The following is a 27,038-nucleotide window of genomic DNA, read 5'->3' on the forward strand; positions in this document are numbered from 1 at the left end:
TTCCTCAGCATCCACATCACCGAGGGTCTCACGTGGTCTGTATACACCAACTGTGTGGCAAAAAAGGCGCAAAGGCGCCTCTTTCACCTCAGACGGTTGATGAAGTTTGGTATTGGCCCCTAAATCCTAAGAACTTTCTACGAGGGCACAATTGAGAGCATCCTGACTGGTATGGGAACTGTACCTCCCTTATTCGCAGGACTCTGCAGAGGGTGCAAAGACAGCCCAGCGCATCTGTAGATGTGAACCTCCCACTATTCAGGACATTTACAAAGACAGGTTGTGTAAAAAGGGCCTGAAGGATCATTGAGGACCCGAGTCACCCCAACCACAATCTATTCCAGCTACTACCATCCGGGAAACGGTACTGCAGCATAAAAGCCAGGACCAACAGGCTCCGGGACAGCTTCTTCCACCAGGCCATCAGACTGATTAACTCACATTGATTTGAGTGTATTCTATGTTACATTGACTGTTCTATTTATTATAAACTATTTTAAATTACTATGAGTGCACATTGCACATTTAAACAGAAATGTAACGTAAAGATTTTTACTCCTCATATGTGAAGGATGTAAGAAATAAAGTCAATTCAATTCAATTCAATCTGTAAATGCTGGAAATCTGGGCAAGACACAGAATGCTGGAGGAACTCAGCAGGACAGGCAGCATCTATGGAAAAAAGTACAGTCGATGATTTGGGCCGAAACGTCGACTGTACTTTTTTTCATAGATGCTGCCTGGCCTTCTGAGTTCCTCCAGCATTTTGTGTGTATTGCACAGTTCATTGTGGCTAGCGTTAGCATATTGTGTGTGAACGGTCTCTTTTTCTGCCATGTATTTCACTGATTCTATGAACTATTAATATCTATTAATCAACTCCTTTTCTAACAGCAACATGCAAAATTTGTTCTTCTGACATCTGCAGGAATCTTCCAGGCCAAGATGTTTTTTCCCCAACCATCCTTATGGAGATACATACATAAAAACACTTAAATCTTTCCAGGACATCAAGATGTCCTCTTTCTTCAAAGAACAGGGTTTCCCTTCATTAACCATTGATGTTGCCCTCATCTGCATCTCCCCCATTGCCTGAACATCCGTGCTCATCCCAGCTTTCTGCCACCTTAACAGTGATAGAGTTCCTTTTGTCCTCACCTACCACCCTATGAGCCTCCACATTCAATACATCATGCTCCGCATCTTCCACCATCTTCAAAGGGATCCTACCATTAAGTATATCTCTTCCTCCCCCCAACCTTCCGCTTTCCACAGGGATCATTCCATCTGTGATTCCCTTATCCAGTCATCCCTCCCCACTGATCTCCCTCCTGGCACTTACCACTGCAAGTGTCCAAAGTACGATACCTCCTCCCTCACCTCCATTCAAGGCCCCAAAACAATCCTTCCGGGAGAGGCAACACTTCATCTGCAAATCTGTTGTGGTTGGTGCTCCTGATGCAGCCTCTTCTACATTGGTGAGACCTGTCGTAAGTTGGGGGACCGCTTTGTCGTGCACCTCCACTCCATCCACTAAAAGTGGACTTTCCCAGAAGCCAAACATTTTGATTCCAATTCCCATTCCCGCTCTGGCACGTTGGTCCTTGGCCTCATCTTGTGTCATTCAGGGTGGAGGAGCAACACCTTATATTCCATCTGGTTACCTTCAACCTGATGGCATAAATATTGATTTCTACTTCCAGCAAAACATTTTTTCTCCACCTCCCCTCTTCTTCTATTCCACACTCTGGTCTCTTAAAACTTCTCTCTTGCCTATCATCTCCACCTGGGTCCCCTCCTTCCCTTTATCCTATGGTCCACTCTCCTCTCCTATCAGATTCCTTTCTCTCCAGCCCTTTACTTTTCCAACCCACCTGGCTTTACCTATCCTTTTCTAGATATCCTTCTTCTCTTCCCCCCCCCCCACCTTTTTATTCTGGCATATTACCCTTTCCTTTTCAGTCCTGATGAAGGGTCTCACCCTGGAATATTGACAGTTTATTCCTTTCCATAGATACTGCCTGACCTGCTGAGATCCTCCAGCATTTTATGTGATTTGACTTAAATCTGCATGTCAGGAACTTGCTAGCTTCCAAGTTGCTCAGTGCAAAGGAAGTGGGAACAGTCACCCTTCCTTTGGGGAAAAGATATTCTGTCATTTTAGAATTAGAATGTTTAGAATTTTAGAATTTATTTTATTTCTTACATCCATCTCACAATATGAGGGAGTAAAGATCTTGTCACAATGTACAAGCCATAAGGAAGGGAACTGTGGGAGGATATTGCCCAAACACTAAGACTGTATACATACTTGTTTAGTATACATGTATATACAGTCAGATATGCAATCAGATCACTGTGTATTGATAAATCCAACGGCCCGGTGAAAGAAGCTGTCCATAGCCTGTTGGCCTTAATGCTGCGGTACCATTACTGAAGTAGCTGAAGCAGCTGAAACAGTTTGTGGTTGGGGTGGCTGGAGTCCCTGGTGATGCTCCAGATCCTTTTTACGCATCTGCTGCTTTGAATGTCCTTAATAGTGGAAAGTTCACATCCTTAGTTTCGCTGGGCTGGATGTGAACTTTCCTCTATTCAGGGCATTTACAGCAGCAGGTCTTCAAAAGGGCCCAGAGGATCATCAGGGACTCCAGCCACCCCAACCATAAACTGTTTCAGCTGCTTCTGTCTGGCAAATTTGACATTCTTCTAATGTAAACGACTTCCACAGATTCTGTTGGGAGAATGCATTAGTTTATCTTCAGAGGTGAAACACTTACACCTTCTTGAGAACTTACAGCCTTCTTCTTATTTCAAATACCTAGTATTTTTCAGTTTTTACTTACTTTTTAATACAGTATTTAAAAGAGGTCTGCTATTTGTATTACTTCAAATAACATGAATGCAAAATAACCAAAAAACTGTATCAGCTACGGCGCAGAGGTCAGGCATTTCCTGCAGATTTCCAACTCTCAGGGTAGGAGATAATTTCCAGAAAAATTGTGATAATTTAATAAACACCACATAAGAATTATCCAGAGGGCTGGACTACTGCACAATATAATGGAATGTTAGGATATTTGTGTCACCCAAAGTGCAAAATATTGGAAATCTCCTACAAATAAATTACTGATAGAGGGAATATTAAGAAAAATACTTCCCATTATTCAAAGTATCCACAACATCATTCTCCACCATTAAAGAGGACTGAGTGCAATGTTCAGTAACTAAGCAGTAACCTTCTGCTGCTTTCGTTTCCAAAGTCACACAGAGAACAGAAATGTGATAGAAAGTCATTGTGATCTAAATGAGAAACTTACGGTGACAATTGTGTAGTGATTGGGAAATGTTTTAGTTGGGTACATGGCTCTCATATACTTGGAGTGCGTTCCACAGGTTCCTGGAAAAAATTACATTCAATTTTGTCACATTTTTTAAGCAGACAGGTAAAATTTCACATCACTTCATTTGTGGTGCCCAGCTGAACTTGCCCCGGTTCGAGAGATGGGACACAGAGACAACATTGTTCGAATGTAAAGTATATAAGCTTTAACTTTGGATATTTGCATTGCAGATGTCTCCAAGCTCCAGTCATCATACAATTGGAACCCAGCGTACAGCCAGGGATGAAATAGCAATGCTTCATGGTATGTTGTAATTTTCTGGAGGAAAAGTTTATGTTCACCAACGCAAGTAATAAGGAACTACTTTTTCTAAGAAAACAGTCAGATGACGCTGTGAAACCTTAGTAGAAAACATTGGTCATCCACTAAAGATTAAAGAGATTAGCTTTGGTGGGAATCTGGATATGTCCTCTCTCTGGCCAACCTTTGAGGTAAACAGGACAGAAAGAAAACAGAACTTCCAACCCAACCTTCAACAGCCTCCCACAACCCCTTCCCCTATCTTACTGGAGGAAAAAAACACTCGTCCCTTATTCTGATATTCAGGACCTTTTGCCCATCAACTTTTGTTCATTAGAATTAATTAAAATATTAATTAAGAAAGCTATTTCGTTTGTTTCTGATATTAACAAGAGCAACACTATGTATAACCATATAACCATATAACAATCACAGCACGGAAACAGGCCATTCCGGCCCTCCTAGTCCGTGCCGAACTCTTAATCTCACCTAGTCCCACCTACCCGCACTCAGCCCATAACCCTCCACTCCTTTCCTGTCCATATACCTATCCAATTTTATCTTAAATGACACAACTGAACTGGCCTCTACTACTTCTACAGGAAGCTCATTCCACACAGCTATCACTCTCTGAGTAAAGAAATACCCCCTCGTGTTTCCCTTAAACTTTTGCCCCCTAACTCTCAAATCATGTCCTCTCGTTTGAATCTCCCCTACTCTCAATGGAAACAGCCTATTCACGTCAACTCTATCTATCCCTCTCAACATTTTAAATACCTCGATCAAATCCCCCCTCAACCTTCTACGCTCCAATGAATAGAGACCTAACTTGTTCAACCTTTCTCTGTAACTTAAGTGCTGAAACCCAGGTAACATCCTAGTAAATCGTCTCTGCACTCTCTCTAATTTATTGATATCTTTCCTATAATTCGGTGACCAGAACTGTACACAATATTCCAAATTTGGCCTTACCAATGCCTTGTACAATTTTAACATTACATCCCAACTTCTGTACTCAATGCTCTGATTTATAAAGGCCAGCGTTCCAAAAGCCTTCTTCACCACCCTATCTACATGAGACTCCACCTTCAGGGAACTATGCACTGTTATTCCTTGATCTCTCTGTTCCACTGCATTCCTCAATGCCCTACCATTTACCCTGTATGTTCTATTTGGATTATTCCTGCCAAAATGTAGAACCTCACACTTCTCAGCATTAAACTCCATCTGCCAACGTTCAGCCCATTCTTCTAACCGGCATAAATCTCCCTGCAAGCTTTGAAAACCCACCTCATTATCCACAACACCTCCTACCTTAGTATCATCAGCATACTTACTAATCCAATTTACCACCCCATCATCCAGATCATTTATGTATATTACAAACAACATTGGGCCCAAAACAGATCCCTGAGGCACCCCGCTAGTCACCGGCCTCCATCCCGATAAACAATTATCCACCACTACTCTCTGGCATCTCCCATCTAGCCACTGTTGAATCCATTTTATTACTCCAGCATTAATACCTAACGACTGAACCTTCTTAACTAACCTTCCATGTGGAACTTTGTCAAAGGCCTTGCTGAAGTCCATATAGACTACATCCACTGCCTTACCCTCGTCAACATTCCTCGTAACTACTTCAAAAAATTCAATAAGGTTTGTCAAACAAGACCTTCCATGCACAAATCCATGCTGGCTACTCCTAATCAGATCCTGTCTATCCAGATAGTTATAAATACTATCTCTAAGAATACTTTCCATTAATTTACCCACCACTGATGTCAAACTGACAGGTCTACAATTGCCAGGCTTACTTCTAGAACCCTTTTTAAACAATGGAACCACATGAGCAATACGCCAATCCTCTGACACAATCCCCGTTTCTGATGACATCTGAAAGATCTCCGTCAGAGCTCCTGCTATCTCTACACAAACTTCCCTCAAGGTCCTGGGGAATATCCTGTCAGGACCCGGAGATTTATCCACTTTTAAATTTCTTAAAAGCGCCAGTACTTCCACCTCTTTAATTGTCATAGGTTCCATAACTTCCTTACTTGTTTCCCACACCTTACACCATTCAATATCCTTCTCCTTAGTGAATACCGAAGAGAAGAAATCATTCAAAATCTCTCCCATCTCCCTCGGCTCCACACATAGCTGACCACCCTGATTCTCTAAGGGACCAATTTTATCCCTCACTATCCTCTTGCTTTTAATATAACTGTAGAAGCCTTTCGTATTTACTTCCACCTTATTTGCCAAACCAAACTCGTAACTTCTTTTAGCTTTTCTAATCTCTTTCTTAAGTTTCCTTTTACATTCTTTATATTCCTCGAGCAATTCCTTTACTCCATGCTGCCTATATCTATTGTATACATCCCTCTTTTTTCAAACCAAGTTTCTAATATCCCTTGAAAACCATGGAGCTTTCAAACCTTTAACCTTTCCTTTCAACCGAACAGGAACATAAAGATTCTGTACCCTCATAATTTCACCCTTAAATGACCTCCATTTCTCTATTACATCCTTCCCATAAAACAACTTGACCCAATCCACCTCTCTAAATCCCTGCGCATCTCCTCAAAGTTAGCCTTTCCCCAGTCAAAAATCTCAACTCTAGGTCCAGTCCTGTCCTTCTCCATAATTATATTGAAGCTAATGCTATTGTGATCACTGGACCCAAAGTGCTCCCCAACACATACATCTGTCAGCTGACCTATCGCATTCCCTAACAGAAGATCCAACACTGCCCCATCTCTAGTCGGTACTTCTATGTATTGTTGCAAAAAACTATCCTGCACACATTTCACAAACTCTAAACCATCCAGCCCTTTTACAGAATGAGCTTCCCAATCTATGTGTGGAAAATTAAAATCTCCCACAATCACCACCTTGTGTTTACTACAAATATCTGCTATCTCCTTACACATTTGCTCTTCCAACTCACGCTCCCCATTAGGTGGCCTATAATACACTCCTATCAGTGTTACTACACCTTTCCCATTCCTCACTTCCACCCAAATAGTCTCCCTAGAGGAGCTCTCTAATCAATCCTTCCAAAGCACCGCCATAAGATTTTCTCGGACAAGCAATGCAACACCTCCTCCTCTGGCCCCTCCTACTCTATCACACCTGAAGCAACTAAATCCAGGAATATTTAGTTGCCAATCACACCCTTCCTGCAACCATGTTTCACTAATAGCTACAACATCATAATTCCAGGTATCAATCCATGCTTTAAGCTCATCCACCTTTCTTACAATGCTCCTAGCATTAAAATAGATACATTTAAGATACTCTCCACCTCCTCCTCGCTTTTCATCCCTAGCAATGCATTCAAATTTATTATCCTTTTCTTTCTTCTCCCCTACATCTTCGGGCTGAGCGCATCCCTTCTCCATCACCTGCCTTTCCTCCCTCACACACTGTCTACTTACTTGCTCTACTGGTAAACTAACCTCCTCTCCCATAGTTTCCTCAAATTGATTTCCGCCCCCCCCATCTTACTAGTTTAAAGTCTGCCCTGTAGCCCTAGCAAACCTCCCCGCTAGGATATTGGTCCCCCCAGGATTCAAGTGTGACCCGTCCTGTTGTTGCTTTTTTATTATAAGAATGGACTGGTAAGATAAAAGAGATTGAATTCCAAAGAAATATGTTGATTAAAAGATGGGGCTTTGGTTTTAGAATTGAAAAAGAAATATCTAAATGGAGTTTATGAATGTATCTTGTAATGCACTCTGGGGACACCTACTGTTAGGGATAGAAATTGTTGCAATATCATGGTTCCAAATTGTACTAAATCTGTATTCTCAAAAATAGATCCCTTTAGTTTTACAATTTTAATATAAAAGTGCTTTGAATCTCAATCAGTACTCTAACATTTAATTGCTGATTATAATACACAACTGCCTCGGAAGGTAGTGGAGGTCAATTCTCTGGATGCTTTCAAGAAGGAGCTAGATAGGTATCTTATGGATAGGGGAATCAAGGGATATGGGGACAAGGCAGGAACCGGGTATTGAAAGGAATTGATCAGCCATGATCTCGAAACGGCAGTGCAGGCTCGAAGGGCCGAATGGTCTACTTCTGCACCTATTGTCTATTGTCTATTTCAAGTTTGTAGGATTGTGGCAACTTACATTTGAATATGTTTATTTTAACACTTCAAAAAGACTAAATTGAATGGACTTAAATTAAATGGATCCAAAATTACCGTGTGGCACTGTTAGCATAATATATTTTAACGTTGATAAAGACATTAATCTATCTATTTATTGCATGTTAAAGAATGTTGCAGAGAGAAGAATTTTATAACTTTGGATATCATTATTGTACAGATACTTTAATCTCTTTGATTTTGGGCATATATACATATTGTGGCAGGAGGGTTGCTTTCAACATTATCTAGTTCCAGTTACTTACTGAGTTTCTCAATAACTGGGAGGAAGTTGGCCCATGATTTTAGATACCCAGCTCTGAATCCATCTAATGAAATTAGAATCAAAGGTGGACGGGAAAATCTGAAATCCAAAGACAAAATGTTATCTTACCAATATCAATGAATTCACATCAATGTAATATATGTGTCATAAACTCAATTTATTTCACACACATCCTTGTGTTTCAATCTTCTGAAGGCGTCTCTGATCTGAAACATTAACTCTATTCTACTTTCCATAGAAGCTGCCTGGTCTGCTGAGGGTCTCCAGTAATCAAGTTAATAGCTTTTCATCAGACCTTGAAAATTTTCAAACTTGGAGATGAAGGTATGATTGGTGGGGGGGGGGGTGGGGAGAGAAAGAAATAGCAATAGCAAGATCTGTTACTAGATGCAAGGCAGTAGGAGTTATACAAATCAAGAAATTATATGTCAAAATGGTGATAACGTAACAAAATATCCAAAGAACCCCACAGGTCAGGTGGGCCTCGGTTTAATATCTCAACTAAAAGACAGTGCAGGCCAGCTTCAGAACTACACCAAAATCTCAAAGTAGATGTTGTATTCATGACCCTGAAGTAGAACCTGAACCCAATAACTTCTGGCTCAACAAGAAGGGTGTCCTTTTTCTATTTCTGTGCCGTTGCCTTTCTCGCTCTCTCTAAAACATGAGCCATTAAACTGATATACGTATCTAATTATAGATTCGCTTACCCTGTAGGACATTCAGGAGTTTTGATTTCTTCACACTGATCTTCCAGCCAGGATGGCTCCCCTGCACAATGAGTAAAATCACCAAAATTATCACTTTTTTAAGCTTTGAATTCACACTCAGAAAAAAAACTTCACACTTTCATATTAAATACTGTTCATTCTGTTCTCATTTGAATGCCAGAAGTTGTTGCAGCCTCTCAGTTCCTTGTGCCTGCTCCAACGTGCACTATGATCAAAACAGACCTTTTACCACTGATGCCTCTATCCTGCTCTAAACTCACTTATTCTGTTTCCCTTAATATACTCAGCAACTGATCCTTCATAGCCCTCTTTGATACAGAAATCTGGGTAAAAAATTTTCATTTCTGCTCAGTCCTGAATGGCTCAACAGGTTCAAAAGGTTCCATTTAATGTCAGAGAAATGTATACAATATACATCCTGAAATTCATTTTCTTCGCAAACATCCACAAAAACAGAGGAGTGCCCCAAAGAATGAATGTCAGTTAAATGTTAGAACTCCGAAGTCACCCCCAACTCCCCCTCCCACGCATAAGCAGCAGTAAAGCAACGACCCCCCCCTTCCCCCCACCGGCAAAAAAGCACCTGCACCCTCCATCAAGAACTCAAGCATGCAGCAAAGCATCAATAAAGACACAGACTTGAAGTAATTCGACATAGCACAGGCTCTCTCACTCCCTAATAAGGGAAAAAAGGGTGTCCCCCTTTCACAGCGAGAGGGGGAACAAGGGCTGCCCCTTAATTTAACTACCGGGTCAGTCAGGGGAAATATCTTCCCTGCCTGCAGTGATGTTTGTATATTTCAGAACTGCCATTATTATGTAGGGTAATGTAATTGGTGGAAACGTACAGAATTCATGACCACCGACATTGAGTTGGGGTTTCACTTTACGAGGCTGGCCTGATGTGATGATGTAATTACATAAAAGGTTTTTAGCACATCTTGAGTTCAGTTTTCTGGTGTTCAATAAATGAGTTGTTAATGGCTTTTCTGAAATATAAAGCACTTCTGCTATTCTCTTTGTGAAAACCTACTATTATACTTAGAATGAACTGAAATCCTCTCCCTATTTACATAAAAATGACATTTCAATTTGCATCATAAGTAATACTAAACCACTGGATCGATTAGCATTTCTCTTTCAATTAATGAGTTTACTCATTGGTTATATTGTGAAAGTTTGCTGTGAAAGTAACTATGTTGAGCCGCTTATCAATGGAATTCCACAGGGTCAGTGGTCTTCACAGTCTGTGCTTTTGATCTGGATTTAATCTGCTTGAGGGCGTGAGTTGTATTTAACATAAACTTCCGTACACTGATGTGAAAACATTACATCCTGGTGTAGATGTGATTTCAGAATGGGCCCAAATTTCACAGAACATATTTTGTTTCAATGCAAGCAATTTTCCAGCATGTAGGGAGTAGCTAAGGCCAAGTTAGTGCATATCTGCTTAGTTCAGAATTAATGCCTGTTGCTGAACATAATATCCTTTGGATCACAGTTCAAAATTGCCTAGTAGGTTGCAAAAAGACTTTGCAAAATCATATTGAATATTGTGGTGCATGTCAGACAAGGTGCTGAATTTCATTGAAATTTCTGGGTATTTTTCATAGTGGAATGCTTTGTCTAGTACTTGCTCACTGTCAAAGCCTGCAAAATACTTATGATCAATAATGATCAAGTTATCACTTATGCACAAATGACACAGTTATTGCACTTATGGTTAAGTTTGCAGATGACAATTTGGACAGATTGGGAGAATGGGCAAAGAAATGGTGGATGGAATATAGTGCAGGGAAGTGTACGGTCATGCACTATGGCAGAACAAATTAAAGTGTAGACTATTCTCTAAACGGGGAGAAAATTCAAAAATCAGAGGTGCAAAGGGACTTGGCAGTCCTCTTATAAGATTCCCCAAGCAGCTTGAGTCAGTGGTAAGGAAGGCAAATGTAATGTTAGCATTCATTTTGAGAGGATTATAATATAAGAGCAAGGGTATAATGCTGAGGCTTTATAAGGCATTGGTCAGACTGAACATGGGGTATTGTGAGCAGTTCTGGGCCCCTTATCTATGAAAAGATGTGCTGGCATTAGAGAGGGTTCGGAGGAGCTTCACAAGAATAATTTCAGGAATAAATGGATTAATGTATGATGGCTCTGGGCCTGTACTTAATGAGTTTAGAAGAATGAGAAGAAATCTCATTTTAAGCTATCAAATTCTGAAAAGTGTAGACAGAGTGGATGTGGAGAAGAAGAGGAAAGAAAGAGAGAGAGAGAGAGCGCACGCGCGCGCTAATGGAGCAGTTTGCTATGATATGAGTAAAGTCGGCTACTCATCCAAGCCCAAAAGTGTGGGTTGTTTAATGATTTGAATGTGCAACTGTCACTTCGTATTGTCTGTATGTGGATTTCTGTTGTGGAGTATCCTGTAGAACCACTTTCGTTAACCGTTGCCTGAATTCGGGTGTGTTCTGTAGTCACCACTTGGAAGAAGGGATATTTCCGTGGCATGTCACCTGTTTCTACATGGATTTCCGAACAACTTGACAGACAAGATCTTCGATGTCCGCTATTTCATTCTACCAGTGTGGTACCTATGGAATTCGACGTAATCGCCTTCTCTCTACATTTCACCTTGGATTATAAATCTCTCTCCCATCATTTACTTCAGGGATCACTGATCTTTTCCACTTTACTTTCTTAAGACTTTAAGAATTGTTCCTAAACTTGATTGTTTGGGAGCCACACACATATATACACATAACACTGTTAAACTTCTGTTTATTTCGTATAAGTTACTGTATTATAAGTAGAGATTAATAAAGATAGTGATTTTAACATTAAAACCCGACACACTTGTGATCTATTGCTGCTGGCACGTAACAATCCTCACCGAACCAGTGATGGAGGTTTTTTTTTGAGGGAAGCACATCATACGTAGCTCTGATGAGAAAGCTAAGTCTGTTTGCTTTCATCTTCCATATGTCCTTCCAGTTGATTTTCTTCCTCGCAGTGCTTTCCCTCCGCATCCACTGCCCCTGCTAAGCCAGGGAGACAGCCTTTGCACTTCTGTCTGACTCTTCTTGTTGCCACACATCCTTGACAACCATCTTCCCTCGCTCTGGAATCGTGGCCTTGTGCCAGGTGGGTCCACTTGCTGCTAGACCAGAGCTGCCCCTACCCTGTTGGACTTGCCCCACAATGTCTCTATGCCTAAGGGCTGCTGTTGCTTGCTGCACTGCATCAGCTAGGGTCCACTTCCGCCCAGTTGATAAGGTCCGTGCAGCGGTGCTGATGGTCTTGTCATGAGAATCTTTGAGTGTCATCTGCAGACGCACCTTAGAACTCCTGAATTCCTCTGTAAGGCCAGTTAAAGGTAGTTAAGGACTCCTTCATCATAGAGACTGATCTTACTGATACTCCTTGGGACACTGACCCACTTCTTTATAAACAACACAATGGTTTGCTCGAGCTTCTTCACGGTTGTTACTGGGACCTCATAGACAGTGGGTGGCCACATCACTCAGGGTAGGAGTCCAAACTGTAAGCACCAGAGATTCAATTTTCCAGGCAGCATGGTTTTGTCAATGTTATCCAAGCCGTTGGTGATGTGTTGCTTTAGTTGCTGCACTTGCTCTTTGTTTGTGAGGCTGGCGTTGTACCATCTACCCAGGCTTTTGAACTTTGTCTTCCAGCCTTCCCTTGACTATGGAGGTACTTTGTGACTTTCTGGGCTTGATTTCCATTCTAGCCCACTTGATGTTTTCCTGCAGCTTTCCAAATAGTCGCTTGGTGCATGTTGCTGTAGTGGTCAGTATTGTTCTATCACCCATGTATGCCCTGACAGGGGGAAGAAAAGTCCAGCACTTGTTCTTTCACTGCCTACCACCCTTTTGAAGCCCTGATAATGGCCACTGTGAAGGGCAAGGGTGATGTAGTGCAACCTGCCATAATGCCTACTTCCAGTCTCTGCCAGGCTGTGGTAAAATCTCTGTTGTGAAGCACATTTGCAGGTCTTTAAAGCACAAATTCACCAGCGTTGTGATGCGCTTTGGTATCCGGAAGAAGTCAAATGCTTCCTAGAAGAGTGCATGGGGAATTGAGCCAAATGCATTGGCAAGGTCCAGGAAGATAACACACAGGTTTCTTTTGTTCTTCCAAGCTGCTTGGATCTGGTGCCGTATCATGCTTGTATGTTGCAAACACCCAGAGAACCCTGGAATTCATGCTCTCTGTATAGATGTATCAATGTACTTGTTTCTCTCTAGATACTGGAGCAGAAATCTTTTACCTCTCCTCTTCTCCTCACCTGTCTATCACATCCCCCTGGTGCTCCCTCCTCCTTCCCTTTCTCCCATGGTCCACTCTCCTCTCCTATCAGATTCCTTCTTCTCCAGCCCTTTGCCTTTTCCACCTATCACCTCTCAGCTTCTTACTTCACTCCCCCTCCCCCACCCACCTGGCTTCACTTATCACTTTTAGCTTGCATTCCTCTCCTTCCCCCACCTTCTTATTCTAACTTCTTTCCCCATTCCTTTCCAGTCCTGATGAAGGGTCTCAGCCTGAGATGTCGACTGTTTATTCATTTCCATAGAAGCTGCCTGAGCTGACGAGTTCCTCCAGCATTTTTTGTGTGGTACATTCCGTCACTCTCCTTTGTTCTTTGGTACATATTCTCCTCCAGCTGACCCTTGAACACTTAATAATCCGTGTGAATGGCCAGGCTGTCAGATATGCTGACTCTTCTTGATCAACACTAGGAGTCCGCCTGTTCAAAGACCATCTGTTTTATTTGACCGCTCCCTATTACTCAAAGTATCTACACTGCTGATGTAAGTTTTTGAAAACAACAAGGTAAAGTCCAGAGGCTAACTGGCTTCTTAATGCACTTACATCATAATACTTGTGTGTTTATTTCTGAAAAAGTACGTTGATCGGAAGTTTGTTAGAAAGCTCAGAGAGTTACTGTTCACAGGAGTCATTAGGAGTAACAAATTATGCAGATTTAGAGAAGAGTTAGTATTGGAACAATATTGAATTGAACTGTCTCCAATAGAACTTCCAAATGCATTATTCTATATTTCCAATGAACTACAATAGTTAAGTGCAATTATTGTGGAGAGCGTGTTTCCTATAGTGGCCTCAGAATACAAGGACATCCCTTTAGAACAGAGATGAGGAGGAATTTATTTAGCCAGAGGGCAGCAAAACTGTGGAATTCATTGCCACAGACAGCTGTGAAGGTCAAGTCATTAGGTATGTTTAAAGGGGAGGTTCATAGGTTTTTGATATGTCAGGACATGTAAGGTTATGGGGAGAGGGATTCAGAGGGATAATAAATCAGCCATGATGGAATGGCAGCAAACTTGATGGGCCAAATTGTCTAATTCTATTCTTATGTATTGTGGTCTTTTGGCTAAATCAAAGTATGTCCTAAACAATTGTTCAAATATATTGACCTAGAAACATAGGAGCAACCAGCGTTTAAGGACGTCTTAAGAATCCAGTGCTTAGGCCCATTTTGGATGTTCTGACCGTTTTTAGTTGTTTAAATGTCCTGGCTGATGGAACTGAATGGCTCCATTTTGAGGGTATTTAAGGGTTAATTAAATTGCTGTGGGTCCAGGTTGCATATAGCTCCAATCATATAAAAACATCTGATTTTCTTGATGAAGTGGGCACAATGGACCAGCCCATTGTGTAAGAGTTGCCCAGATATCCCAGGGTAACATGGTGTCCCTACCCATCTGCCCCACTTGACCACTTTCTCTCAGATCCACAGAATTCTGTTGTGGGCTGTCGAAAGATTTCCTTCAGAACTAATGTTCTTCCCAGTGGTGAGTACAGCCTATCACCCCATCATACTGGGCACTAATGCTTCACACAGCACCTTTTTAATGGACCAAAAATGGTCTACTGCCAATAGCAGGCATTACAAATTCAAATTGTTAAACAAACGTAATGTATAAATTGTCACTTAGGCTTGTTGTATTGTGTATGAAATTAGTAAAGTTACCCTTCTCTTCAGTAGGAGCTGACTGATGTTTCAGACCCAATCCCAGTCCAAGTCCAAGAGATACAACAATTAAACAGACAATCAGCACCTGCAAAGCAAATATTGTGACCTCATTAGCTCCAGAAGATTACTCATGGTAATACTGTATTAATGAAAAATCTTAGTAACATATAACGTTTCTTACCAAAGCACATCAACACCTGTGTGGATGAGTGTGTGCCTTCGAGAACATACTGGACATACCCAAACTGAAAGCTGTGGGCATGTTTTGGCATATTAAATTTTGTAAAAATATTGTCTGAACAAGTCCAAGTGACACTAACCCTTTGTGAGCTTGCAGCATGTGAGGCATCTGTATAAGTTTAACACTGTTAAATATTTGCTAATACTGACTGCATTCTTTTTTGCCCTCAGGCATGAGAACAAGTGACCAAAGAATTTATCTGTCATTGCGTGCCTCTCAATGCTTGTGGATTGAGTCCCTATTTATTGACACGCCTTTCGCTCAGTTCTTGGGACTTTGCGTGGACTGAGGAATTGTGATCGATCAATGCCTAGGATGGACCCAGGGTGATTTCACAAGTCGAAATTCAGAGTTTCCCCGACAACAGCAGCAAACAAGACACCCGACGACGGCAACAATCAAGTTGTGACTAAGAGTTATGATCCTTGAAATCTTTGTGGAAGTCTATAATATAAGTATATATGGAATTTTAAGTGTGAAGTGGTTCATTTGGCAGGTCAAATATGATGGCAGAATATAGTATTAATGGTAAGACTCTTGGCAGTGTGGAGGATCAGAGGGATCTTGGGGTCCGAATCCATAGGACGCTCAAAGCAGCTGCGCAGGTTGACTCTGTGGTTAAGAAGGCGTATGGTGTATTGGCCTTCATTAATTGTGGAATTGAATTTAGGAGCTGAGAGGTAATGTTGCAGCTATATAGGACCCTGGTCAGACCCCACTCGGAGTACTGTGCTCGGTTCTGGTTGCCTCACTACAAGAAGGATGTGGAAGCCATAGAAAGGGTGCAGAGGAGATTTACAAGGATGTTGCCTGTATTGGGGAGCATGCCTTATGAGAATAAGTTGAGTGAACTCGGCCTTTTCTCCTTGGAGCGATGGAGGATGAGAGGTGACCTGATAGAGGTGTACAAGATGATGAGAGGCATTGATCGTGTGGATAGTCCGAGGCTTTTTCCCAGGGCTGAAATGGTTGCCACAAGAGGACACAGGTTTAAGGTGCTGTGGAGTAGGTACAGAGGAGACATCAAAGGTAAGTTTTTTACTCAGAGAGCGGTGAGTGCGTGGAATGGGCTGCCGGCAACAGTGGTGGAGACGGATTCGATAGAGTCTTTTAAGAGGCTTTTATATAGGTACATGGAGCCTAGTAAAATAGAGGGCTATAGGTAAGTCTAGTAATTTCTAAGGTAGGGACGTGTTCAGCACAACTTTGTGGGCCACAGGATCTGTATTGTGCTGTAGGTTTTCTATGTTTCTATCTTTGTGACTTACTAAGTAGTATTTAGTGTGGTCTATTTGTGCTTTCTGTTTTATGATAATAAGTTAGGCTTAAGTTACTTTGTTGTATTTGTACACTTAATAAAACATTTCTTGGACACAAATTAGATTGGGTCTTCTAGGTCTGATCAACCCAACTCATTACAGTGGGTGAACCAGGAGAGTTGTAGTCTACTGTGGACTAGATCTGTAGTATTCAAAAACAGTAATCCTAGACCTATATAAGAAGTCCAGATACAACCTACAGAAGGCTATTTTAAGGGCAAAAAAAACAATTTCGATTGATGTTAGAGATGGAATCAGGTGCACATCAGCTCTGGCAACGTTTGCTTAACGTCATGAATGGCTGTGATGCTTCACTCACAAGTGAGCTCAATGCCTTTTGTGCACACTTTAAAAGAGAAAATAAATCTAATCCTGTGCGGACCAATCCAGCATCTGTGATCCTTGTCTCGGAGGCTGGCGTCAGAATATCTTTCAAGAGGGTGAACCTTCTTCAGACATCAGGCCCTGATGGTGTACCTAGTAGTGCTCTGAAAGCCTGTGCCAACCAACTGGCAGGAGTACTCAAGGACATGTTCACTCTCACTGCTGCGGTCAGTTACCAACCTACTTCAAACGGGCAACAATCATACCAGTGCCCAAGAAGAGAAGGGTGAGCTGCCTCAATTTCTCACATCTACTGTGATGAAGTGCTTTGAGAGGTTAGTCTCTCAGTTCTAATCAACAAGCTCCAAAACTTGTGCCTCTACATCCCTCTGCAACTGGATCCTTAACTTCCTCAACAGGAGACCAGATATTATGCAGATGAAATATAACATCTCCTCCTCGCTGACAATCAACACTGGTGCACCTCAAGCATGCACACTTAGCCCACTGCTCTACTCTCTCAACATCCATGCTTGTGTGGCTACGCACACCTCAAATGCCATCTATAAATTTGCCGATGACACAGCTAATGTTGATAGTATTTCAGATGGTGATGAGATGGCATACAGAAGCAAGATAGATCAGCTGCTTGAGTGGTGTCACAGCAACAACCTTGCACTCACATTAGTAAGACCGAGGAATTGATTGTAGATTTCTGGAAGGGGGAGTTAAAGGAACACATACCAGTCCTCTTCGAGGAATCAGCAGTGGAAAGGGTGAGCAGTTTCAAGTTCCTGGGTGTCAACTTCTGTAAGGATCTATCCTGGACTCGACATATTGATGCAATTACAAAGAAGACTTGACAGCTGTGATATTTCATGGAGAGTTGGTATTCTCACAAACTTATATAGATGTACCATGGAAAGCATTTAAACCAGTTGCATCACCGTCTGGTATGGAGAGGCCATTGTAGAGCATGGGATAAAGCTGCAGATATTCGTAAGCTCAGCCAGCTCCATCATGGACATTAGCCTCCCCAGCATCCCGAACACCTTCAAAAGCTGATGCCTCAAAAAGGTGCCATCCATCATTAATAAACCCGATCACCCAGGACGTGTTCTCTTCTCATTGCTACCATCAGGGAGGAGGTATAGGTATTTGAAGACACACACTCAACATTTTAGAAACAGCTTCTTCCCCTCCACTATCAGATTTCTGAATGGACAATGAACCTCAGTATCTGTTCCTTTTCTTTTTGCATTGCCTATTTAATTTAATATTTTTCTATATACTTCTTATTGTAATGTATAATTTTTATTATTATGTTTTGCAATGTATTTCTGCCACAGATAAATGCTGTATCTCAATAAATGAATAATATATTAAACTGAATTCTGATTCAGGTTATGACATTGCAATCATTGGTTTAAAGATAAAACTAATCTCATTGAAAATATTCTTCTGAGTAACTGGGAAAAGATAATATTTTTGAAACTGGTATGAGTCACTTATAAGCCTAAATCATTTTGGCAGCGAGTGTGCAACATGACACTAAGGCTACATTTATGAAGAAAATAATGATTAGAAGAAAATACAATTTATGACAATTAATATAATCTGATGTAAGAATTCCTGGGATAAAGTTATAGTCTAGGTGAAATTTCAAAATTTTAAAGCAATGATCAATTGACAAGAGGCATACAGATCATAATATTCATATTTTTTCTGTATCAATAATGTACTCATAATTCTAATTTTGTTGAAATTTCATTGACAAATTTAAAAAAGAATGAAATATCCTGGTTATGAAACATCTTTTGGAAAATTCTACCTAACTGTATTTGAATCAGATTCTGTGGATTACATTGGTTGTGTTTTGATCAAAACGCAACCCCTTAACATCAACATGGTCAATATGAAATTTATTCTACAGGAAATATACTGCCTGCCATACATTGCAGACAACAAAGGGTACAAAAAAACAAAATGCTAAAAGAACTGAGTGGGTCGAGCAGCATCTAAAGAATGCACAACATTTTGGCAGCCTGTTGACAGGTGTTCAATTATTGTAAATTTTTTTGTAGTTGAACTTTCATATGCTTGGTTACAATTTTATATAAGCATCTATATGTGTATAATTGTTCAGTGAATTTTCCATAATTGTAGTACAGCCAATTCTGTATTTTTCGAGAAGTTTATCTGCAGTCTGCACTGAATGTGGTTATTACATAAATTACTTCTTATCAATGGAATGTGCTTTATTTCCCTAGTGAGTTAGCTTTTAGTATAAGGTAACTATAATTTTTTTCATTTTTCTTCTTCTGCTCATTCTCTCTCTCTTTCTCCCCCCTCCCTCACTCTCTCCCTCCCTTACAGAACTGTGAGCTGGTTACCGATATTTTTATTGTTATGAACACCTAATAAAATGACTATTCTGGACGTCAAAGGAACCACTAGATCAATATCATTAGATCCAACACAGGTCTTTAGGCCGAACAGTGCAGAACAACCATCATCAAAGCCCTCTGTCAGTATTAGACATTTATAGGTATCTGTGAGTCTCGTGAGACCATGGATTTGCACCTTGGAAGGTTTCCAGAGCGCAGACCTGGGCAGGGTTGTATGGGAGACCGGCAGTTGCCCAAACTGCAAGCCTTCCCCTCTCCAAGGGAAGGGCGCTAGGACCCAAGCAGCTTGGCACCGGTGTCGTCACAGAGCAATGTGTGGTTAAGGGCCTTGCTCAAGGACACAAACATGCTGCCTCAGCTGAGGCTCGAACCTGTGACCTTCAGATCACTAGACCGATGCCTATCCACTAGGCCACGCGCCAACACAACATTATTCACATTCAACATTATTGTAGAAATTCCTTCAGAGGTTTTGAAAGTTCTTACAGTTTTTTTTTACATTCCTGAAATTCGCATTATTAACAATAAATGATAACTAATGGTGGTATTATATCTCAATGCATGGAGTATTATATATAAGGTGGATGATCTGGTTGCACTATTACAGATTGTCAGGTATCATTTTATGGCCGTCACTGAATGATGGCTGAAGTATGGTTGTAGTTGAGAGCTAAACGTCCAAGGTTACACATTGTATCGGAGGGCTTAAAAAGGTAGGCAGAGGACGTGATGTGGCTCTGCTAGTAAAGAATGGCATCAAATCAGTAGAAAGATGTGGAGAGGTATAATATGATTAGGAATAGTCAGCATGGCTTTGTCAAAGTTTGGTCGTGCCTTACGAGCCTGATTGAATTTTTTGAGGATGTGACTAAACACATTGATGAAGGAAGAACAGTAGATGTAGTTTATATGGATTTCAGCAAGGCATTTGATAAGGTACCCCATGCAAGGCTAATTGAGAAAGTAAGGAGGCATGGGATCCAAGGGGACATTGCTTTGTGGATTGGCTTGCCCACAGAAGGCAAAGAGTGGTTGTAGATGGGTCATATTCTGCATGGAGGTCGGTGACCAGTGGTGTGCCTCTGGGATCTGTTCTGGGACCCTTACCCTTCGTAATTTTTATAAATGGACCTGGATGAGGAAGTGGAGGGATGGGTTAGTAAGTTTGCTGATGACACAAAGGTTAGAGGTGTTGTGGATAGTGTGGAGGGCTGTTAGAGGTTACAGCGGGAAATTGATAGGATGCAAAACTGGGCTGAGAAGTGGCAGATGGAGTTCAACCCAGGTAACTGTGAAGTGGTTCATTTTGGTAGGTCAAATATGATGGCAGAATATAATATTAATGGTAAGACTCTTGGCAGTATGGAGGATCAGAGGGATCTTGGGGTCCAAGTCCATAGGATGCTCAAAGCAGCTGTGCAGGTTGACTCTGTGGTTAAGAAGGCATATAGTTTATTGGCTTTCATTAATTGTGGAATTGAATTTAGGAGCTGAGAGGTAATGTTGCAGCTATATAGGACCCTGGTCAGACCCCATTTGGAGTACGATTCTCAGTGCTGACCACCTCACTACAGGAAGGATGTGGAAGCCATAGAAAGGGTGCAGAGGAGATTTACAAGATGTGGCCTGTATTGGGGAGCATGCCTTATGAAAACAGGTTGAGTGAACTTGGCCTTTAGTCCACGGAGCAACAAAGGATGAGAGGTGACCTGATAAAGGTGTATAAGATGATGAGAGGCCTTGATCATATGGATTGTCAGAGGCTTTTTCCCAGGGCTGAAATGGTTGCCACGAGAGGACACAGGTTTAAGGTGCTGGGGAGCAGGTACAGAGGAGATGTCAGGTAAGTTTTTTATGCAGAGTGGTTAGTGTGTGGAGTGGGCTGCTGGCAACAGTGGTGGAGGCGGATACAATAGGGTCTTCTAAGAGACTTTTGGATAGGTACATGGAGCTTAGAAAAATAGAGGGCTATGGGTAAGCCTAGTAATTTCTTAGGTAGGAACATGTTCAGCGCAACTTTGTTGGCTGAAGTACCTGTATTATGCTATAGGTTTTCTATGTTTCTATGACATAGGATCAGAAGATATTGAATCCTTGTGGGTTGAGTTAAGAAACTGCAAGAGTAAAAGGGCCCTGTTGGCAGTTATGAGCCCATGGTATTACAGGAAAGTTACTGGCATGGTTAGAGCATTGGCTGATTGGTAGGAGGCAGTGAGTAGGAATAAAAGGACTCTTTTGTGGTTGGCTGGCAATGACGAGTGGTATTCCATAGGAGTCAGTGTTGGACCGTTTCCTTTTATGCTGTATATCAATGATTTAGATGATGAAACAGATGGCTTTGTTGCCAAGCTTGTAGATGATACGAAGATTGGTGGAGGGGTGGGGAAACAGGTAGGCTGCAGAAGGACTTAGACAGATGAGGAGAATGGGCAAGAAGGTGGCAAATGAAATACAATGTTGGAAAATGCATGGTCATGCACTTTGGTAGTAGAAATAAATGTGTGGTCTATTTTAGGGAGAAAATACAAAAATCTGAGATGCAAAGGGACTTGGGAGTACTTGTGCAGGACACCCTAAAGGTTAACTCACAGGTGGAATCAGCGGTGAGGAAGGCAAATGCAATGCTAGCATTCATTTCAAGAGATCTAGAATACAAGATCAGGGATGTGATGCTGAGGCTTTACAAGGCATTGGTGAAGCCTCAGCTAGAGTATAGTGACCAGTTATGGGCTCTTCATCTAAGAATGGATGTGCTGGCATTGGAGAGGGTTCAGGGAGGTTCACAAGGATGATTCCGGGAATGAAAGGGTTATCATACGAGGAACGTTTGGTAGCTCTGGTCTTTACTCGTTGTAATTTAGAAGGATGAGGGGGGGATCTTATTGAAACCTTTCGAATATTGAAAGGCCTACTCAGAGTAGATGTGGAAAGGATGTTTCCAATGGTGGGAGATTCTAGGTCAAGAGGGAACAGCCTCAGGATAGAGCAGCATCCATTTAAAACAGAAATGCAGAGAACTTTTAGCCAGCGCATTGTGAATTTGTGGAAGTTGTTACTACAGGCAGCTGTGGAGGCCAGGTTGCTGTGTGGTTTTAAGGCAGAGCCTGATAGGTTCTTGATTGGACACGGCCGGGGAGTGGGGCTGGGCATGGGGGAAGGATCAGCCATGATTCAACGGCGGAGCAGATTCAATGGGCCAAATGGCCTAATTCTGCGCCTATATCTTATGGCCTTATTATGCTCAGGATTCTGCTCCTTGGGGTCTATCATCCTTCTGAATTTCTCTATAATTTCTTCTCTAAATGGACTACACCAGTCTCTCAATTTATCACTGATGTCCCCAAACTTGCCAGCTCTCCACTTCCTATTTATTTCTCAACCTTGCTCTCACTGATCTGAGAATTTAGCAGGCTTCCCTGTACATGTATTTAATTTTGGCTAGGTCCTCAGTAAACCTGCTGACGTGTGACTGGCTCTCTGTGTCTCCTCTTTTTATTATTGCTCACATGACAATCTCCAACATTGTGTCCAATGTCATTCTACTCCTCATTCAACCCCTCTGACTCATTAACTTTTAGCTGCTGGCTTCTTCTGAATTGACCTTCTTCAGTCAGAGGACATGAACCTTCATCTGTCCGTTATCTTATATTGTTTCCTCCCTCTTCCAAATTACATTACATCTTTATCGTATTTATGTAATCTGAACTCATATCTGAACTATTTAATTGTATAAATTTGATTCTGCAGGAGGCACAAGTCCATTAAAAAGAAGAGCGACCAAAGCCATTTTGCTCTGTGATTCAGTAATGACCATGGCAGATCCAATCTTGGTATTAATTTCTTTTTCCTCTGCCTCCTCTGTAAACCATGACCACCATGAAAATTGATTCATCTCAGCTTTGACTATACAATAACTTGGTTTTTGGTAGCTCTCTTGGGAAGAGAACACCAAAGCCTCAAAGAAGAAAACCTTCTTTATTCTTCTTTTAAATGGAAAGCTTCAGTCCTAATTCTGCATTCCTCTCAGCACTTATTTAATTAAGCCCACAAAGAATAATAGCATAGGAGTAGGAGAAAGCCAAGGCTACCCAACAACATCATGGCTGATCTTCTACTCAAACATCATTTTCCTGCCCTATTCCTATATCCCTTGACTCCTTTCACACCCAGAATCTCCAATATCCATATTAATCTCCAGCATGCATCAGTGACAAAGCCTTTACAGGTCTCTTGGACAGAGAATTTCTAAGATCTGCCATCAATTAAGCTGAAAATTTTTCCTTGTTTCGGTCCTAAATAGCCTTTCTTTTTTTTCTCTCTCTCCTTTTTTTCTCTCTCTGCCCCTCTCACAATCACTCCTTGCCTGTTCTCCATCTCCCTCTGGTGCTCCCCTCCCCCTTTCTTTCTCCCTAGGCCTCCCGTCCCATGATCCTTTCCCTTCTCCAGCTGTGTATCCCTTTTGCCAATCACCTTTCCAGCTCTTAGCTTTATCCCTCCTCCTATCTTCTCCTATCATTTCGGATTTCCCCCTCCCCCTCCCACTTTCATATCTCTTACTATCTTTTCTTTCAGTTAATCCTGACGAAGGGTCTCGGCCCAAAACGTCAACTATACTTTTCCCTATAGGTGCTGCCTGACCTGCTGCATTCCACCAGCATTTTGTGTGTGTTGCTTGAATTTCCAGCATCTGCAGATTTTCTCTTGTTTGCACATTTAAGTTTACTCTCTGTTTCCTGTCTGACAGTTAAACCTCCAACCACACCACTTAGTACTTCTTCAATAAGCTTCAATAAATTGGTCAAATATGATTTCCCTTTCTGATCATCTTGATTTTCTTTTATTTAATAGCTCTGTTATAATATAGTCAGAAAAGACTTCCAATATTTTTTTCTACACTTGTGCTTTCCTGTTTTTCTCTCTTTCCCTTCAACTGATCCTAAAAAACCTGACAATTTATGATTCTGGACTCTTGCATTTTCCCTCACCTTTTGTCTCAGGTATATTGATCTCCAGCCCTTGAGGGTTTATCCAATTGAATTCCCCCTGTATACTTCATCTCCATATTTAACCCCAACTCATCAAATCATTCATTTGGTCACTTTATTTATCAACAAACACTGGTGTCTATTCCTTTGGTTGAAATCCATTTTATTTGTTTGATTATCCTTTTATAAAGCACCCTGGAACACATGTTTGTTAAATGCAACCTGCTGCAAGGGAATTTTCCTTCATGCTCATGTTCCTTTTGCATGCTCACTTAGAACACATGAGAGTAAATATTTTAATCGCAGTCCAACCTGAACAGAAAACAACCCAACTTGATCAACACACACAAAATTCTGGAGGAACAGCAGGCCAGGTATCTATGGAAAAGTGTAAGCAGTCGACACTTTGGGCTGAGACCCTTCTTCAGAACTCAGCTTAAGTATGTATTAGATTAGCTTAAGCGAATAGCACGTCTGGCCACCAAGATACAGCAAACCTTGAGAATGATACCAAAATATAATCGGATACGAGTAAATTCACGTCTGAAAAATGCCAATATTTCAAATTATTTGGATGAGCTGTTATTACTAACAAAGTCGTAAAGTTATACAGCATGGAATCAGGATCTTCAGCCCATGCTTAATGAAGTGCCTTTCAGAGCCAAACCATCTTCCTGCACTTGGTCCATATCCTCCAAACCTTTAATCCATAAATCTGTCTTTTAAATGTTATCTACATGAAAGCAGCATCCATTATCAGGGACCCCTGCCACCCAGGTCATGCTCTCTACTGATTGCTGCCATCAGGAAGAAGGTACAAAGGCCTCAGAACAGTTATGACCCCTCAACTATTATGCCCTTCAGTCAAAGGGGATAACTTCACTCAACCACATGCTTCATCATTGAAATGTTCCCGCAACCTATGGACTCACTCTCCATAAGACCATAAGACATAGGAGCAGAATTCCACAAATTCACCACGCTCTGGCAAAAGAAATTTCTCTGCATCTCTATTTTAAATGGATGCCCCTCTATTCTGAGGCTCTGCCTTCTTGTCCTAGAATCTCCCACCATGGGAAATATCCTTTCCACATCTACTCTGTCTGGGCCTTTCAAAATTCAAGAGGTGACAATGAGATCGTCAATCATCCTTCTAAATTCCAGCGAGTACAGACCCAGAGTATTCAAACATTCCTCATATGATAACCCTTTCATTCCCAGAAACTTCCTTGTGAACCTCCTCTGAACCTTCTCCAATGCCAACACATCTTTGCTTAGATGAGGAGCCCAAAATTTTTCACAATACTCAAGGTGAGGCTTCACCAGTGCCTTATAAAGCCTCAGTATCACATCCCTGATATTGTATTCTAGACCTCTTGAAATGAATACTAACATTGCATTTGCCTTCCTCACCACTAACTCTACCTACAAGTTAACCTTTAGTGTGGACACCCAAGTCCCTTTGCATCTCAGATTTTTGGATTTTCCCCCGTTTAGAAAATAGATTGCAAATTTATTTCTACTACCAAAGTGCATGACCATGCATTTTCCAACATTGTATTTCATTTGCCACTTTCTTGCTTGTTCTCTGTATCTGCTAAGTCCTTCTGCAGCCAAGATGTTTCCTCATCACTACCAACCCCTACATTAAACTTCATATCATCTGAAAACTTGGCAACAAAGCCATCTATTCCATCACCTAAATCATTGACATACAGCATACACTGACCCCTGCGGAACACCACGAGTCACTGCCAGCCGATCAGAAAAGGATCCTTTTATTCCCACTTGCAGCCTCCTACCAATCAGCCAATACTCTAACCATGCCAGTAACTTACCTGTAATACCATGGGCTCTTAACTTGGTAAGTAGCCATTTGTGTGGAGCCTTGTCAAAGGTTCTGACCAGAGTCCTATATAGCTATAAGATTACCTCTTGGCTCTTAAACTCAATCCCACAGTGATGAAGGTCAATACACCATATACCTTCTTAACCACAGAGTCAACCTGCGCAGCAGCTTTGAGTGTCCTATGGACTTGGACCCCAAGATCCCTCTGATCCTCCACACTGCCAAGAGTCTTACCATTAATACTATATTCTGCCATCATATTTGACCTACCAAAATGACCCACCTCATAATTATCTGGGTTGAACTCCATCTTCCACTTCTCAGTCCAGTTTTGCATCCTATCGATGTCCTGCTGTAACCTCTGACAGCCCTCCACACTATCCACAACACCCCCAACCTTTGTATCATCAGCAAATTTACTAACCCATCTCTCCATTTCCTCATCCAGTTCATTTATAAAAATCACAAAGAATAGGGGTCCCAGAACAGATCCCCGAGGCACACCACTGGTCACCGAACTCCATGCAGAATATGACCCGTCTACAACCACTCTTTGCCTTCTGTGTGGGCAAGCCAATTCTGGATCCATAAAGCAACGTCCCCTTGGATCCTATGCCTCCTTATTCTCTCAATAGGTCTTGCATGGGGTACCTTATCAAATGCCTTGCTGAAATCCATATAAACTACATCAACTGCTCTACCTTTATAATGTGTTCAGTCATCAAAAAATTCAATCAGGCTTGTAAGGCATGACCTGTCTTTGACAAAGCTATGCTGACTATTCCTAATCATATTATATCCCTCCAAATGTTCATAAATCCTACCTCTCAGGATCTTCTCCACCAACTTACCAACCACTGAAGTACGACTCACTGGTCTATAACTTCCTGGGATATCTCTTCTCCCTTTCTTGAATAAGGGAACAACATCTGCAATCCTCCAATCCTCTGGAACCTCTCCTGTCCACATTGATGATGCAAAGATCATTGCCAGAGGCTCAGCAATCTCTGCCCTTGCCTCCCACAATAGCCTGGGGTACATCTTGTCTAGTCCCAGTGACTTATCCAACTTGATGC

General features: G+C 41.5%; 1 protein-coding gene across 1 annotated transcript in view; it reads right to left on the reverse strand.

Moving 5' to 3' along the window:
• The window catches only part of LOC140733649 (ectonucleotide pyrophosphatase/phosphodiesterase family member 3-like), a 100,511-nt gene that overhangs the window by 66,157 nt on the left and 7,316 nt on the right, over window positions 1–27,038 (reverse strand). Inside the window, exons 2-5 of the mRNA XM_073057263.1 lie at window positions 14,834–14,921; window positions 8,797–8,857; window positions 8,067–8,164; window positions 3,318–3,397 (exon numbers count right to left, since the gene is read on the reverse strand). Coding sequence (XP_072913364.1) covers window positions 3,318–3,397; window positions 8,067–8,164; window positions 8,797–8,857; window positions 14,834–14,921 — 327 coding nt within the window. The remainder of the gene's footprint in view (window positions 1–3,317; window positions 3,398–8,066; window positions 8,165–8,796; window positions 8,858–14,833; window positions 14,922–27,038) is intronic.

This window comes from Hemitrygon akajei, chromosome 9 (genome assembly GCF_048418815.1).
Source record: "Hemitrygon akajei chromosome 9, sHemAka1.3, whole genome shotgun sequence".
Classification (NCBI taxonomy): Eukaryota; Metazoa; Chordata; class Chondrichthyes; order Myliobatiformes; family Dasyatidae; genus Hemitrygon; species Hemitrygon akajei.